Raw genomic sequence first — 16,527 nt, 5'->3', positions numbered from 1 at the left:
CTGAGGCAAAGGGGAGCCAAGCTGGTGGGGCTTCAGGCTGCCCACTCTACCCCTACTTTCAGCCAGAGGACCCTCACCTTCATCTCTTTTGTTTACTAAGTTCCATTTATGATTTTATATTTTTAATTTTTTTAAAAGAACAATATGTGCAAAAGTTTGACACTGAATCATATAATCTCCAAATTTCTTTGAGATTTGATATTGATTAGTACTGTTATTATCTCCCTATGTATTTATTGTTGATTATATACAAATTAGAGAAAGCAATCTCACAGATTTCAAAGTGCATTTGAAGAGTCATGTCTAATGAGGGAACAAAACTTTTCTTCCAAGGGTTTACAAAGATGCCCTATAATTCCATAACCAGTCTACCTTTTTCCCTTTTTTTTTTTTTGAAGTGGAGCCTCGCTCTGTCACCCAGGCTGGAGAGCAATGGCACGATCTCAGCTTCTGGATTCAAGTAATTCTTCTGCCTCAGCCTCCCAAGTAGCTGGGATTACAGGTGCCCGCCACCACACCCAGCTAATTTTTGTATTTTTAGTAGAGATGGGATTTCACCATGTTGGCCAGGCTGGTCTCAAACTCCTGATCTCACGTGATCCTCCCACCTTGGCCTCCCAAAGTACTGGGATTACATGCATGAGCCACCGTGCCCAGCCAAAAAAAACATACTTTTAATAGAGACGGGGTTTTATCATGTTGCCCAGGCTAGTCTTGAACTCCTGGACTCAAGGGATCTGCCCGCCTCCACCTCCCGAAGTGCTGGGATTACAGGCGTGAGCCACCGTGCCCAGCCAACCACTCTACTTTACTTTTTAAATAGGCTATTTTTTAGAGCAGTTTTAGGTTAACAGCAAAGCTGAGTGGAAAGTATAAAGAGTTCCCATATACCCACTCCCCCCACACACTCACAGCCTCCACTATTCTGCACCAGAGTGGTGCATTTGATTTTGATGAGCCGACATTGACACATCATTAGTACCTAAAGTCCATAGTTCACACTGGTCTTCACTCTTGGTGTTGTACACTATGGATTTGACAAAATATAATGACACATATTCACCATTATGGTACCATAGACAAAGTTTCACTGCCATAAAAATCCCTTGTGCTCTGGCATGTCCTCCCTCTCACCAAACCCCTGGATATCATTATCTTTTGTTTGTTTGGAAGTGTTTTGTTTGTTTTGTTTTATTTCATTTTGTAGATTCATAGTCTCACTCTGTTGCCCAGGCAGTGGCACAATCGTAGTTCACTGCAGCCTCAAACTCCTGGGCTCAAGAATTCTCCCACCTCCTTCTCCTGGGTAACTGAGACTACAGGTGCACACCGTCATTCATGCGTAACTTTAAAATATTTACTATTATTTTTTGAGACAGGGTCTCACTATTTCATCCAGGCTGAAGTGTGGTGGTGTGATCATGCCTCACTGCAGCCCCAACATCTCAGGCTCAGATGATCCTCCCACCTCAGCTTCCTGAGTAGCTGGAAGTCAGGAGTTTGAGACCCACCTGGCCAAGATATGGTGAAACCCCGTCTCTACTAAAATTTAAAAAATTAGCTGTGCATGGTGGCACATGCCTGTAATCCCAGCTACTCGGGAGGCTGAGGCAGGAGAATCACTTGAACCCAAGAGGCGGAGGTTGCAGTGAGCCGAGATCGCGCCACTACCTCCAGCCTGGGGAACACATTGAGACTCTGTCTCAAAAAAAAAAAAAGAACTACCAGACTGTTTTCCTCATTGACTTTCTTTACATGCCTGCTAGCAATGTGTGGGTGGTATAGTTTTTCTGGTTTTACATCATAATTTGATGTTGTTCCTTATTTATTATTTTTGTTTTAATCATTCTAATATGTGTGTAGTATTATCTATATGTGTATAGTATTAAACCATTGTGGTTTTAATGTGCATTTCCCTAATGACTAATGATGCTGAATATTTTCTCATGGGCTTATGTACTATCTGTATGTCCTCTGATAAAAATTTATCTTGATATTTTTTCCCCATTTTCTAATTGGACTGTTTGTTTTTTTTAATGTTGAATTTTGAGAATTCCTTATATAGTCTACATACTAGTCCTTTGTGGAATATGTAGTTTGCAAATATTTGCTCCAGATTTTAGCTTGTCTTTATTCTTTTCCCCGGGTCATTCATAGAGTGAAAGTTTTTAATTTTGAAGGAGTCTAGTTTATCAATATTTCCCTTTACTAGTTATACTTTTGGTGTTGAGTTTAATAACTCTTTTCCTAGTCCTAGTTCCCAAAGATTATCCCCCATGTTTCTTTCCTAAAAGTTTTATAGTTTTCTGTTTTTTAAAGTAAGTCAGTGATCTATTTTGTGTTCATTTTTTTAAATAAGGTGTGAGCCTAGGTCAAGGTTAATTTTTTTGCCTATGGATGTCTGATTGCTCCTGCACTATATGTGCAAAAGTCTATTTTTTTTAAATTACTCTTGCACTTTTATTTTTTAAAATCCATCAGTCATAATTGTATAGATCTATTTCTGGGTATTCTATTCAGTTCCATCTAGCTATCTGTTTTATCTCTCCATCCATAACTTACAGTCTTGATTGCTATAGCTGTATAACTAGTCCTAAAATTAGGTAGACTGGTTCATCCCACTCTATTCTTTTTTCTACAAATGTTCTATTCCCATTCCATATAAATTTTAGAATAATCACATCTAAATCTACAAAATAACTAGGATTTTGATAGAAATCATATTAAATCTGTATATTAATTTGGGGAAACTGACATTTTTACTATGTTGAGACATCCAATCCATGAACCTGATATGTTTCTCCATTGACTTAGATCTTTTTAAATTTCTTTCTTCAGGTTGGGCATGGTGGCTCACGCCTGTAATACCAGCACTTTGGGAGGCCAAGGCAGGTGGATCACCTGAGGTCAGGAGCTCCAGACCAGCCCGGCCAACAAGCTAAAACCCCGTCTCTACTAAAAATACAAAAATTAGTTGGGCATAATGTGCACCTGTAATCCCAGCTACTTGGGAGGCTGAGGCAGGAGAATCACTTGAACCTGAGAGGCAGAGGTTGCAGTGAGCCGAGATTGTACCACTGCACTCTAGGCTGGGCAACAGAGCAAAAAAAAAAAATTAGGCCAGGTGCAGTGGCTGATGCCTGCAATCCCAGCACTTTGGGAGGCTGAGGCGGGCAGATCACCTAAGGTCAGGAGTTTGAGACCAGCCTGGCCCACACGGCAAAACCCCATCTCTACTAAAAATACAAAAATTGGCCAGGTGTGGTGGTACATACTTGTAGTCTCAGCTACTCAGAAGGCTGAGGTGGGAGGATTGCTTAAGCCTGGGAGATTGACGTTTATGTGAGCCAAGATTGTTCCACTGCACTCCAGACTGGGCGACAGAGCAAGACTCTGTCTCAAACAAAAAAAAAAAAAAAGAAAGAAAAAGAAAAAAACCTCTCTGTCTTTTTAGAAAGTGTATGCATACAGTGCTAGTTCCTTTACTTACCTGTATCCCACACGTTTTGATATAATTTCTATTTCTATTTTATTTCTGGAGTCTCACTCTGTTGCTCAGCCTGTAGTACAGAGGCATAATCATAGCTCATTGCTACTTTGAACTCCTAGGCTCAAGCAAACCTCTTGTCTCAACCTCCCAAAGTGCTGGAATTATAGACATGAGCCACCATGCCCTGCCAATTCAATGTAATTTTTATTTCCCTTTAGACAACCTTTTTTGACCCTCTTTGACCTCTTAGATTCTAACAACACAGTTCTAAGTGTTTGGAGATTTTCCTGTTACCTTTCTGTTATTGATTTCTAGTTTGATTCCACTGTGGTCAGAAAACACGTTGTATTATTTCAATTCTTTTAAAGTTGTTGAAGTTTCTTTTATGGCCCAGGATGTTATCCTGATCTTGGTATATGTTCTATGGTATCTTGATGAGAATATATATTCTGCTGTTGTTGAATGGAGTGTTCTATTAATTTTGATTAAATCCTGTTAGTTGATAGTGTTATTGATGTCTTCCATATACTTAACAATTCTCTGTTTAATTGTTCTTTAAATTTTTGAGAGAGGGGTGTGGAGGTCTCAAACTACAAACTTGGATTTGTTTATTACTTTCAGTTCTACCAGTTTTTACTATACATATTTTGCAGCTTTTATATTTGGTTAAAACACTTTTAGAATTGCTATGTCTTCTTGGTCCCTTTAATATCCTTTTTATCATTATGCCTCTCTGTGGTAATTTTCTCTGCTGTGCAGTCTGTCTTATATTAATATAGCTATTTCTGGTTCACTTTGATTAATGTTTTCATAATATATCTTTCTTCATTGTTTTACTTTCAAAATGCCTATATCGTTATATTCGTAGGGAGTTTTGTTGACAGCATGTAGTTAGGTCATGCTTTTTGGTTCACTCTGCCAATGTCTTTTAATTTGTGTATTTAGACCATTTACATTTAACGTGATTATTAATATGTCAGGCTTTTGTATGCCGTTTTATTTTTCGCTTTATGTTCTCTGTGTTTTTGTTTCTATTTTATTTTTCCTGCCTTCCTGTGGTTTACTTGAACAGTTTTTAAAATTCTGCTCTGGTTTATCTATAGTGTTTTTGAGTATATCTTCTTTTTAGCTTTTTTAGTGATTGCTGTAGGTATTCTATTATATATACATAACTTTTACAGTCTATCGTGTCGTTTTACTAGTTTGAGTGAAATATAGAAACCTTACCTCCCTTTCTGTCCCTTTACTCTCCCACATTTTAATACAATGGCCTTAGATATTTCCTCAACAAAATTTTAATCCCATCAGACAGTTTAAACTGTCAAACGTAACTTAGAAAATGCAAGAGAAGAAAAATCTATTGTGTTTTCCCATATTTTTGCTTACCATGTTCTTTCTTCTTTATCTTCCACAATCCCTCTCTACTTTTTATAAATCATTTCCCTACTGTTTACAGAACTTCCTTTAGCCATTCTTGTAGGATAGGTGTACTGATGACAAATTTTGTTTTCCTTCAACTGATGTCTTGATTTTCCAATTATTCTTGAAGTATTAATTTGCTGGGATGGGATTCTGGGTTTTCAACTCTTTTCTTTCAGCACAGGAAAAACAATGTGCCACTTCCTTCTGTTTTCCATGGTTTCTGATAAGAAATCCACTGTCATTTGAATTGTTTTCCCCTATAGATATTACGTCAGTTTTCTCTAGCTACTTTCAAAAAAAAAAAATTTTTTTTTTTTTTGAGACAGGGTCTTGCTCTGTTTCCCAGGCTGGCGTGCAGTGGTACCATCACAGTTCACTGCAGCATCAACCTCCCAGGCTCAAGCAGTCCTCCCAGCTCAGCCTCCTGCGTAGCTGGGATTACAAGTGTGAACCACCATGTCTAGCTAATTTAAAAAAAAATGTAGAAACGGGTTCTCCCTATGTTACCCAGGCTGTTCTCAAACTCCTGGGCTCAAGTGATCTTCCCACCTTGGCAACATTTTTTGTTTGTTTGTTTACAGAATTTAATTGTGCTTTGTCTTAGCATGGATTTCTCTGAGTTCACCCTATTTGGTATTATTTCAGCTTCTTCAATCTGTAGATTTATGTCTTTTGCCAAATTTCAGGGCTTTCAATCATTGTTTTTTCAGCCTTACCCCTTCTTCTCTCTTTCTAGGACTCCAGTGACACAATGTTAGATCTTTTGTTATAGTCCCACAAGACCTTGAGGCTTTATTTTTCTTCTAATCACTATTTTCTATGTTGTTTAAATTGAGGAGTTTCTATTATCCTCTTTCAGTTCACTTATTTTTTTCTCTTCTCCTCCATTCTGCAGTTCAGCCCAACCACTGAGCTTTTTTCTTCAGCTATTATAATTTCAGTTCTAAAATTTTCATTTGGTTCTTCTTTTTCATCTTCTTTTTCTTTGTTGAAGTTTTTTTATTTGCTGAGGATTTCTATTTCTTTCATTTGTTCCAAGCACATTCCTAATTCCCTTTTCATGGACGCCTTAAAATTTTTATGATATTAACTTAACATCTCTGTCATTTTGATGTTGTCACCTACAGGTTGTCTCTTTTCATTCCATTTTGAATTTTCCTATTTCTTGGTATGACTAGTGATTTTTGGTTTAAGTCTGGACATTTATTCATTGGTAGATTCTGAATCTTATTTAAATTTACTTTTAACAGGCTTCTTCTGACTCTATTCCAGCAGGAGATGGGGAGGGGCGCGCCACCTTGTTACTTCTATAGCAGTTCAGGTTACCTACTTGGCCCCCAGGGTGGACTTACCATGACTACTGGGAAAGGGTGGGAGTTCCAACTCCCCATATGGACACCACTAGCACAGGGAAGAGGAGGGAAGGGCTTCATTACCAGCTATCAGGAGTGAAAGTCAAAGTCCAAGCTCCTTCCTTGGCATTCTCTGATACCACACGCTTGGGGTATAGGAGGCCTCGTTATAGCCTCATGAGGATGTTAATCTCAACTCCAACTCCGCCTTTGCTGTCATGAGTGAGGGTGGGGCCACAGCTTTTTTTTTTTTTTTTTTTTTTTGCTTTTCTGTGATGTTTGGCTGAAGTAGACTTGTAATTGTGTAAAAGTTTTCTGCTTTTCTTGGCTGCCCCTGTCCTGGTCCGTCCTTCCTTCCTTTCTTTCTTTCTTTCTTTCTTCTTTCCTTCCTTCCTTCCTTTTTCTTTCTTTGTTTTTCTTTCTTTCTCTTTCTTTTTTCCTGATCATATTTTTTGTTGGGATTTTTTTGGTGTAGGTGGTTCCAGCTTCTTCACCTCCAGTTTGTGGACTATATGAGGCAAAAATTAACCAAACAAACGAAAAACCCAGGGAAATAACCAGCATGTTGTTCTTCAGTTCCTGAGGTTCCTAGCTTTCTTTCCACCTTTCAAGTCTTCTGCTGTTTGTTTTATATGTAATGTTCAAAATCTTTAGTTGTACTGATCAGGAGGAGCAGAGAAAAACACGTCTACTCCAACTTTCTGGAAGCAGTAAGAAGTGAATTATCGAAGCAATCAATTAAATATTTGTTTCCTTTTTTATCTCTACATGTTTTGAATTTTCTAAAATGGACCAATTAATTTGGCAGTAAGCAAATATACCTAGTTTTAAAATTATTTACATTCAAAATTGTATATGCTATGTTATATCTTTCCTTCCTGGCTATCATCAACACTTTTCATAAGGTTAGTGAAGTCACAAGGAGGTGACCCCAGCACATTACACTGACATAATGTTGCAAGTTGTATTCTCTGTGAAGCAGATTTTGAGACAGAGTTTTGTGGGAAGGATGTTTGTTAAGGAGTGCCCTTAGGACCAGCACCTGTGGAAGGGAAAAGGGTGGAAGTAGGAGTACACAGGGAAGGAAGGTGAATTTTGATGTAGGCTCCTCAGGAAGCTCTGGAACTAGAATAGCCCTTCAGACTTGGTCTGTATTGGGCTGACAGCCAGACTTTGATACTCTACATCACTCAGTTCTTGATGTGAGCTCTGGAAGGAGCATCACATTGGGTGAAAGAGATGTCTGCAACTGGCACAATTTCTAAACTCACTGCCAGCTGAAAGTTGTCTGTGGGCAGCATTCTCAGCAACTGAGGACACAAGTCCTTCATTGAAGGAGGGTCTGGATAGTGCATCACCACGTATACCCCACATGGATATTTCTTTTTTTTCTTTTTCTTTGAGACAGAGTATCGCTCTGTCACCCAGGCTGCAGTGGCTGATCTCGGCTCACTGCAACCTCCGCCTCCCAGGTTCAAGAGATTCTCCTGCCTCAGCCTCCTGAGTAGCTGGGATTACAGGCATGCACCACCTGCCCGGCTAATTTTTGTATTTTTAGTAGAGACAGTGTTTCACCATGTTGGCCAGGCTGGTCTCGAACTCCTTACCTCAGGTGATCCACCAGCCTCGGCCTCCCAAAGTGCTGGGATTACAGCCATGAGCCACAGCGCCCAGCCATCACATGGTTATTTCTAATGGGAATGTGTCTTTCAAAACATCTCCTCTAATCTCATTTTATAGATCCTGCAGCAAAAGACAGGAATTACATAAGGACACATATTAACAACTACCTTCCCAAATACTTTTTCTCACAGCAGCTACAGTGACCTTTACGAAGTGCAAATCTGATCAAGTCACTCTTCAACTTAAAATGTTTCAGTGGCTTCTCATTACTAAGGACAGAAGTCAAAGTAGCATACGCGAACCTCAAAGCCTTGCACAGTCTGTCCCCTGCTGCTCCTTCTAGCATCTCGTCTTCCGTTCTTGCCCTGCCAGCCATGATGGTCTGCCTTCGACATTTTGAGGCACCTTGCTTCTTCTCAGCATAGACCGGTTTTCTCTGCTTGAAAGACTCCACCCTAACATGACAACTGCATAAGTGATCTTATACTGCTTTTGGCAAAATATCGCTTTGTCATCTTTGTCCTTATGTGTGTAATGCCACACTTTAAGTTTGGAACATTGGTTAGTAATCAACCATCCACTGTCTCATTGCACTTGCAGCACAGAATTGTTACCATGGTGATGAATATTGCTGTTAAAAATATTGGCTTTTATCTGATAGGGGTATTCACTTGATGCCCCAATTGATAACTCCCTCTGAGGAAGAGGCCCGTTGCTTTGAAACACATAGGTATTTACGCATCTATCTCTTGATGAAGTATCAAGATAGAAAAGGAAATGCAGAGAAAGTGCATGGCACAGCACGCTGTGGTGGGCAAGTCCCCATCTCTACTTTACTTAAATTGCATTTGAGTGGATAAACTATATTCATGCTGAAGAAACCCTCAGACAGGGGAGGGTGCATAAAACAAGACTAGAAGAAAGACAAAAGATAAAGCCATAGTCTACACAATTGTGAGATTAAGCCATTTGTAGCTAGGATAATTCAGACTCTGGCATAGCCGTAAATCTGGAACTCCAGACCAAAGGCTTTGAAAGGAGTTTCCTTTTATCTCTCTCCTCTACCCCACCTGCCAACATTTCACACTCCCGGGTGGCTTTCCCAAAGGCCCTCTCGGACTTTTGAGCATGTGCCTCTCTCTCTCTCTCTCTCTCTCTCCTTCTACCTGTACCCACTGTTTCGAAAGTCAACTCCCAGAACATCTTAATCTCAGCCTCTATGGTATTTATCAAAAATCGCAAGGTGAGATTTTCCGGCCACCCACTAGAGCAACTGAGAAGGGATTCCCCTGATACTGACAAGCCACCACTCCTCCCAGAATACATCGCTTCTCACCTCCTCCATCTCAGCTACACATATTTGGTCTTCAGAAAAGGTCCCTAAGTTTTCCTGGAAACCCAATTTCTTTCCTCCAAGGTACTGTTGCTGCAGAGAATGAGCAAAGACTTGTAAGGCTGGGCAGGTGCTCCCCTCCTGGACTTACATGGCTCCCAGAATCATTTTTCTCAAATCCAAATTTTTATTATCTGGTGTTAATAATTTAATGTTTTCCATGGACTCATTTTACAGGTTTTTTAAAAATGGAAAGACAATTTTTTTTACAATAAAGGTTTTTAAAATTTATAATCCCATTTCTAATGTAGTATGATTTTTTTATTCTGGGAATTAACTGGCACATGAACACATAATTTACGTCATGTTAGTATACAGTGTTTGGGACTATTTTATTTGGGACTATTTTATTTCTTAATATATTTAAACATTTTTCCATGTTTCTGTATTCTGAATACTTTTTATGTCACTTAGAATTTTTATTTCATGCTTATTGAAAGATATCTTTCAGACTTAGATATTCTGTCATAAATCTCTCATGTGTATGTGTAAAAAGGAAAACATTGGTGAAATAAATTGATTAGGGCATTTCTAAGGCAGTGATAGTGACATGCAATTGACACCTTGCTGACAGTGATTTAAAAACAATCCTGATTTCAGAGATGTTAAAATAAAGATGCGATAACAACACCCCATGAATACAACCTCTTCTTTAAGAAATAGAATAATCACTATTCTGTTGAAACTCCTTGTATGTGCCTCCCAGATCAGACATCTATCCATTTACCCTGTAGATAGTCACTATCCTTAATTTTGTGAATATCATTTCCTTGTTTTTCTCTATACTTTTAGCAAATATATATCCCATTGTTGAATCTTATTTTTGAGCTGTTCTATAAATTGAACTATATCATATATATTTTTGTGACATGCTTTAAGTATCCCACATTATGTAAGATTTATCCATGCCAGCCAGGCATGGTGGCTCACGCCTGTGATCCCAGCACTTTGGGAGGCCGAGGATGACAGATTGCTTGAGGTCAAGAATTTGAGACCAGCCTGGCCAACATGGCGAAACCTTGTCTCTAGTAAAAATACAAAAATTTAGCTGGGCATGGTGGTGCATGCCTGTAATCCCAGCTACTCCGGAGGCTGAGACATGAGAATTACTGGAGCCTGGGCAGCCAAGGTTGCAGTGAGCCAAGATTACCCCACTGCACTCCAGCCTGAGCAACAAACTGAGACTCTGTCTCAAAAAAATAAAAAATAAAGATTTATCCATGCCAACATGTATAGCTGCTATTCATTTTCACTATTGTAGATTATGCACTGTAGTCCATTCCACAATTTATTAACTCTCCTGTTTGATGAACATTTGGGCAATTTCCAGGGTTTTGCTATTACAACTTGTTTTACTGTAAACATTCTCCTAGTTGTCTACTGGTAAGCATATGTGAGAATTTCTCCACTGTCTACACCTTGGAGGAAGACTTGTTAAGATTAGATCAAGAGTCAGCACACATTTTCTTAAAGGCCCAGATAATATTTTAGATTCTGTGGGCCATATGGTCTCCATTGCAGCTACTCACAGCTGTCATTTTTAGTGTGAAAGCAGCCATAGACAATATGCAAAGGAATGTCTGTGGCTATGTTCCAATAAAACTTTATTTACAAATCCAGGCAGCTGGTAAGATTTGGACCTCGGAACATGATTTGCCAATTCCTGATCTAGATGAATAGATTTCCTATTCTAATTGCCTACAAATGCTGCTACACTGCTCCTTCCTACCCTGAATATCCCCTGAGGGGATGTGAATCCTGTCTCTGCATAGGCTAAGGACTGGACTGAATGTCCATGTTCAGGGGCATTCAAGGAAAAGAGGAGAATGGGCGTGGGGACATGGTGGTGGCCATGCATCCCAGCTCTTAGTCTGTGGCTTTGACAGTCTTGGGGAAGTAAAAGCAGAAAGGGATTGAGGCAAAGTGGAACACTCACACTGGCACTGCTGGGCGTGGGCGGGTGGTGGGGCTCTACCTGCCTGGAGGCTGGGGTCTCCAGCTGTAGCGTAGCCACCATCACAGCATCACAGAAGCCACTGTGAGGTCACCACCAGGCTATGGGCAGAAAAATTCAAGCAGGAGATTGTATTTCTTTTGGAGTTGTATGATTTCCTTTATTATTTGAACTGCAGTAAAGAAAGCTGGGATGGACTCCTCTAGGGATACTTCCCAGATCCCTGGGCAGTTGTAGCCCTGGCTCCTCTTTAAATGGATTTGGTTTCAAAGACGATCATCTCCGTCGTCTCGGATGTCATAGTGCCGCTGATCATCTCCAGCTCCTGGCCACCCTGGGCTTTCTCCACTTTGGCCTCTATGTTTTGCTTCTCCGCCATCTTAGCCACGATATCTATCTCTCTGTCGTATGATGTGACCCTTGTTTTTGAACCAGGAGTGGCTCTGAGGCTCCTTAAAAAAGAGCTGATCTTACTGGCTTTCTTACGTAAAGGTCCTGTACTAGATGCAGATCGGTTCTTCCCCAATTCCTGAGTTGTTCTCGACTCCTTTTTGGTGGAGCGGTGGGTGGAGCTCTTGCGAGAGGAGCTGTGTCGCTTGCCCCTTACGTTGCTGTGCCCTTTTTCTTTTTTGTCATCTCTCGTGTTTTTATGGCCAGATACGGACCGGTGGGAAGACGCTTTCTGATTCTTGTCCCCCGCTGTCCTGCGGTGACTTTCACCTGCCTTGCGGTGATGAGAACTTTTCCTACTGGGATGTCTGTCCTTTTCTCTTCTTTCCTTTTTTTCATTCCAGGCTTTAGCACTGGGATGGGAAACTTTCTGGCTTCCATCTCGTTCACTCATGTAGCCTTCGCTTTGCAAGGTGGAGATGAGGGGTCCCACTGCTGGTCCTTCAGTTCTTTCTGCTGCACACTTGCTGGTCATCATACTGCCTGCAAATGCCGCACTCAAGCTGCTGTCTTGGGAGAGACTGGCAGCCCCCGCCATCGTGGTGGAAGTACCTTCCGAGGAGGTGCTTGCAGCACCCACCAAGGCCAAACTAACACCATCTGAGGATATGTTGGCAGCACCTGCCATGGACTTGCTGGATTTGTTTTCTCCTGGATTTTTGATGGCTGCTCCCTCCAGCGCTGGGGTCACTTGGCCTGGGCCTGCAGATTTGGTTGTTGCTATGGTCATAGCACCTGTTGCAGGACTCGTTGCTGCCCCTGCTATTGCCACATCTGTTCTAGGGCCTGTTGCTGTTCCTGCCACTGCCATGCCACCTGCTGTCCTTGCTGCTCCTCCTTCAGCAGCCGCTGGAGTGCTCGTGGATGGAGAAGCTGCGCTAGCCATTCTGTGGGAAGCATGTTGGATTCCCTCTCCCCCAGCATAAGCAGAAGAGGTGGCTGCAGATACATCACAAGGCTTGTAGAGCCCAGTCTCACTCTGATCCCCTTCTCTGTGGAGCTCTGCAGCCTGTATCAAGGGGAAGAGAAACAGATGAGATAGAGATGACTGAAAGGGAGATCAGAACTTTCTGCTCCTCTCTTATCCTGGAGCTGACTAATTCAAGGGCTTATAATTAGAAGAAACTGGGTCTGGTGTGGTGGCTCATGCCTGTAATCCCAACACTTTGGGAGGCCGAGGGGGGCAGATCGCTTGAGGCCAGGAGTTCGAGACCAGCCTTGCCAACATAGCAAAACCCCGACTCTACTAAAAATACAAAAAATTAGCTGGACAGGATGGCACATGCCTGTAATCCCAGCTACTCAGTAGGCTGAGGTAGGAGTATCGCTTGAACTCAGATGGCAGAGGCTGCAGTGAGCCAAGACTGTGCCACTCCACACTGCACTCCAGCCTAGGCAACAGAGTGAGACACTGTTAAAAAAAAAAAAAAAAAAAGAAAAGAAAAGAAAAGAAAGAAAAAAGAAAAAAAGAAGGAGAAGGAGAACCTCTAAAATCATTAAGTCTAAGTCTTTTTTTTTTTTTTTTTTTTTTTTTTTTTTGAGACAGAGTCTTGCTCTGTCACCCAGGCTGGAGTGCAGTGGCACGATCTTGGTTCACTGCACCCTCCGTCTCCCGGGTTCAAGGGATTCTCCTGCCTTGGCCTCTTGAATAGCTGGGACTACAGGTGCCCACCACCATACCTGGCTAATTTTTTTGTATATTTAGTAGAGATGGGGTTTCACCATGTTGGCCAGGCTGGTCTCTATCTCCTGACCTCTGGTGATCCGCCTTCCTTGGCTTCTCAAAGTGCTGGGTTTACAAGCATGAGCCACCGCACCCGGCCAAAGCCTAAGTCTTGCTCTCATTTGTTGCCAGGTTCCATCTACAGCACCCCTTCAAAGGTCACTCAGTTTTGGTTGAGCAATTCCAGTACCAGAGAATGTACTGATACAATTCCTCATCCTTGGACATTGTATTTTACACACTTATTTTTACATGTTCTGCAGGACAGATTTCCAGAAGTGGGATTGCACAATCAAGGGATACACTCACTTTACATTTTGGTGACTACTAAGATTGTGCATGTGCATACACACACACAGGGTGTGCTGATTGACACAGAAATCAGTGCCTGGTAGTCACAGGGAGACAGACTGTGACTCAAATCGAACAAAGACTTCTTCATTGTTAAAAATATGGTACAGCACTTTGGGAGGCTGAGGCAGGTGGATCACCTGAGGTCAGGAGTTCAAGACCAGCCTAGCTAACATGGTGAAACCTCATCTCCACTAAAAAAAAAATTATAAAAATTAGTCGGACTTGGTGGTGGGTGCCTGTAATCCCAGCTACTCAGAGGCTGAGGCAGGAGAATCTCTTGAGCCAGGAGGCAGAGGTTGCATTGAGCCGAGATCGTGCCATTGCACTCCAGCCTGGGAGATAAGAGCGAAACTCTGCCTAAAAAAAAAAAATTGCACAAAAAACTGTACGGTCTCCGATTGCACACTGGAGACTCAGAAGGGTTGGAGGGGGTGAGGCATGAGAAATTACTTAGTGGGTACAATGTATATTATTCAGATTATGGTTACACTAAAAGCCCAGACTTCACCAGTATGCAATATAGTCATGAAAAAAAAAAAAAAAACTACACCTACACCCCTTAAATTTATACAAATAAAAGTTCCACAACAAATCAGACCACCTGGGTTGGGGTATTAAGTGTTGAAGAAAAGACTGACAATCAGGATGGTGTAGAAAGGATTTCAACCCTGGGTGTGAGACCAGAGTAGCTGATACCTAAGGTCTCTGAAATTCAGCCTTATAGGACACACAAGTCCTCCCACCTCCCAGTGTGGTAAGTCCCCTAGTAGTGGCTCATTTGGTCCTGAGCCCTTGCACATGCAATACTTTTTCCAGGTGGGCCTCAGAAAGCACCAAAGGCTTTGTAGGACTGGCATTGAACTGCTCCCCCAAAGAACCTGCCCCATGTTCCTCGAGCCTTTGAGAGGCTTACCACTAGGCTTTTGTTGTCTTCAGGTGCTGCGTCCCCAGTTAGAAGTGTCGAGGTACTGCAGTAACTCTCTACTGGTGGCCTCAGGAGATAGATAAGTTTTTCCCAATAGCAAAAGAGATCTTCCCGTGTATCAGAAGAGGGACATAACTGCAGATAAAAAGTACGGCCAGTGGCGAGTTTCAGGCGCAGCTGCTGTTTCTCACGATCGTGGATGGAGATCTTCACAAATTTCAAGGGAAGCAGTCTCGTGAGCTCTAGAGTCTTGACAGGACTGCGACCTCTCCCCTTGGCAAACCGGCCCCGTCTGACATGTTCTTCACAGATTTTAATTGGTCGGGCCAGCACCATGACGTCAGGCAGAGAGAGGATGGGGCTGGTGCAGACGATGCCCACTGTCACCATTCGGACACGGCTGTGTACATCAATCACCTCTCCCTTTTTGTTTATCTGAATAAAATTACTCTCGAACATTGGTGCATACTTGAAAATGTCGTACTCTCCTCTCTTGTACAATTGTCGTTGCAGGTCCCCCATGGAGGTTTTGAACGCACTCATTGAATAGTAGCTGTGGGCGGTGTAATAAGGTAAACAAGATTCATTGCTCATGGTTCTCTTCGTTTAAGACAGCTCCATCAGCCACAAATAGAGTCCCCGAGAGAGAGAGGGAGAGAAGGTAACTGCCCATCTCCCTACAGGACTTCTGCCTAAATCTCCTGGCACCACCACATTTATCCCCTGCAGTCCTTTGTGACCTGTACTCATCTCACACCCCTTTGTCCTAGCCTCCGTGCAGCTATCCCCTCAGGTCAGGGTCACCAGCCTCCCTCGCAAAACAAATCAATGCCTCCACAGGGGAGAGGCTGACCCTGCCAGGGTGTAGGTGTGGGTAGGATGGGTATTCTTTTCAATCAAAATGCTGGGACACATAATTTATGAAGCCATTCTGCTTTTATAAATATCTTGGTTGTTTCCAGTTTTGCTGTTGTTATAGTTACCCCTTTAAGGATCACCTTCTTGCAAAAATATTTTTGCTTGGGCTGAATTACTTCCTGGGGATAAAATCCTGGGCGTGTATGGTGTGCTTGCTAAGGGCAGGGGTACTGTCTAGATGCTGATCTCTGTGTCCCCAGTGTGTAGGTAGCACAGTGCCAGCAGGCACTCAAGGATAGGTGTTGAATGAATGGTCCCAAGGGACTCCTGCTCCCCATCAGAACTACAGAAACAGGGTTCCATCTGTGCGGTGATTTTCAGGATATGGAGGATTTTCTCACCTATTCTCTCATTTGAAGCGGTTCATTTTTTTTTTTTTTTTTTATGGAGTTTCACTCTTGTCACCCAGGCTGGAGTGCAGTGGCGCAATCTCTGCTCACTGCAACCTCTGCCATCCAGGTTCAAGCGATCCTCCTGCCTCACCCTCCCAAGTAGCTGGGGTTACAGGTGCCCACCACCACGCCCAGCCAATTTTTGTATTTTTAGTAGAGTCAAGGGTTTTTTACCATGTTAGCCAGGCTAGTCTCGAACTCCCGACCTCAGGTGATCCACCCTCCTCAGCCTCTCAAAGTGCTGGGATTACAGGTGTGAGCTACCCCGCCCAGCCAGAAGCAAGTTTATTTTTTAAAACATCATTTTAAAATGAGAAAACCAAGGCTCAGGATTGTTTTGCTTGAGGTCAGAGTCCAAAGCTGGATTCTAGGTCAGAGCTTTTTCTCTTCCTCAAGCTGCATGGCTCACTGATAATCTCATTCTGCATCAAAGCTAGTGTCATTGGTAGTTAGTGATGTGTGTGGGGATTTACTGGGAACCACAGGAATTCTTGGAGGTCTTGAATCACCACAGGATTTCCCACACTGATA

At 42.2% G+C, this 16,527-nt stretch overlaps 1 protein-coding gene across 1 annotated transcript; it reads right to left on the bottom strand.

Moving 5' to 3' along the window:
* Positions 1-11,368: 11,368 nt before the first annotated feature.
* On the bottom strand, positions 11,369-15,412 carry FAM71B (family with sequence similarity 71 member B). Its single transcript, XM_030822574.1, has 2 exons — positions 14,675-15,412; positions 11,369-12,693 (listed from the first exon to the last, which is right to left on the bottom strand). The coding sequence occupies exons 1-2, from the start codon at positions 15,278-15,280 to the stop codon at positions 11,485-11,487; spliced, it is 1,815 nt and encodes a 604-aa protein (XP_030678434.1). The 5' UTR covers positions 15,281-15,412; the 3' UTR covers positions 11,369-11,484.
* Positions 15,413-16,527: the final 1,115 nt, after the last annotated feature.

Source organism: Nomascus leucogenys, chromosome 2 (assembly GCF_006542625.1).
Source record: "Nomascus leucogenys isolate Asia chromosome 2, Asia_NLE_v1, whole genome shotgun sequence".
In the NCBI taxonomy this organism is placed as follows: Eukaryota; Metazoa; Chordata; class Mammalia; order Primates; family Hylobatidae; genus Nomascus; species Nomascus leucogenys.
This window is presented reverse-complemented; position numbering and strand designations above follow the sequence as displayed.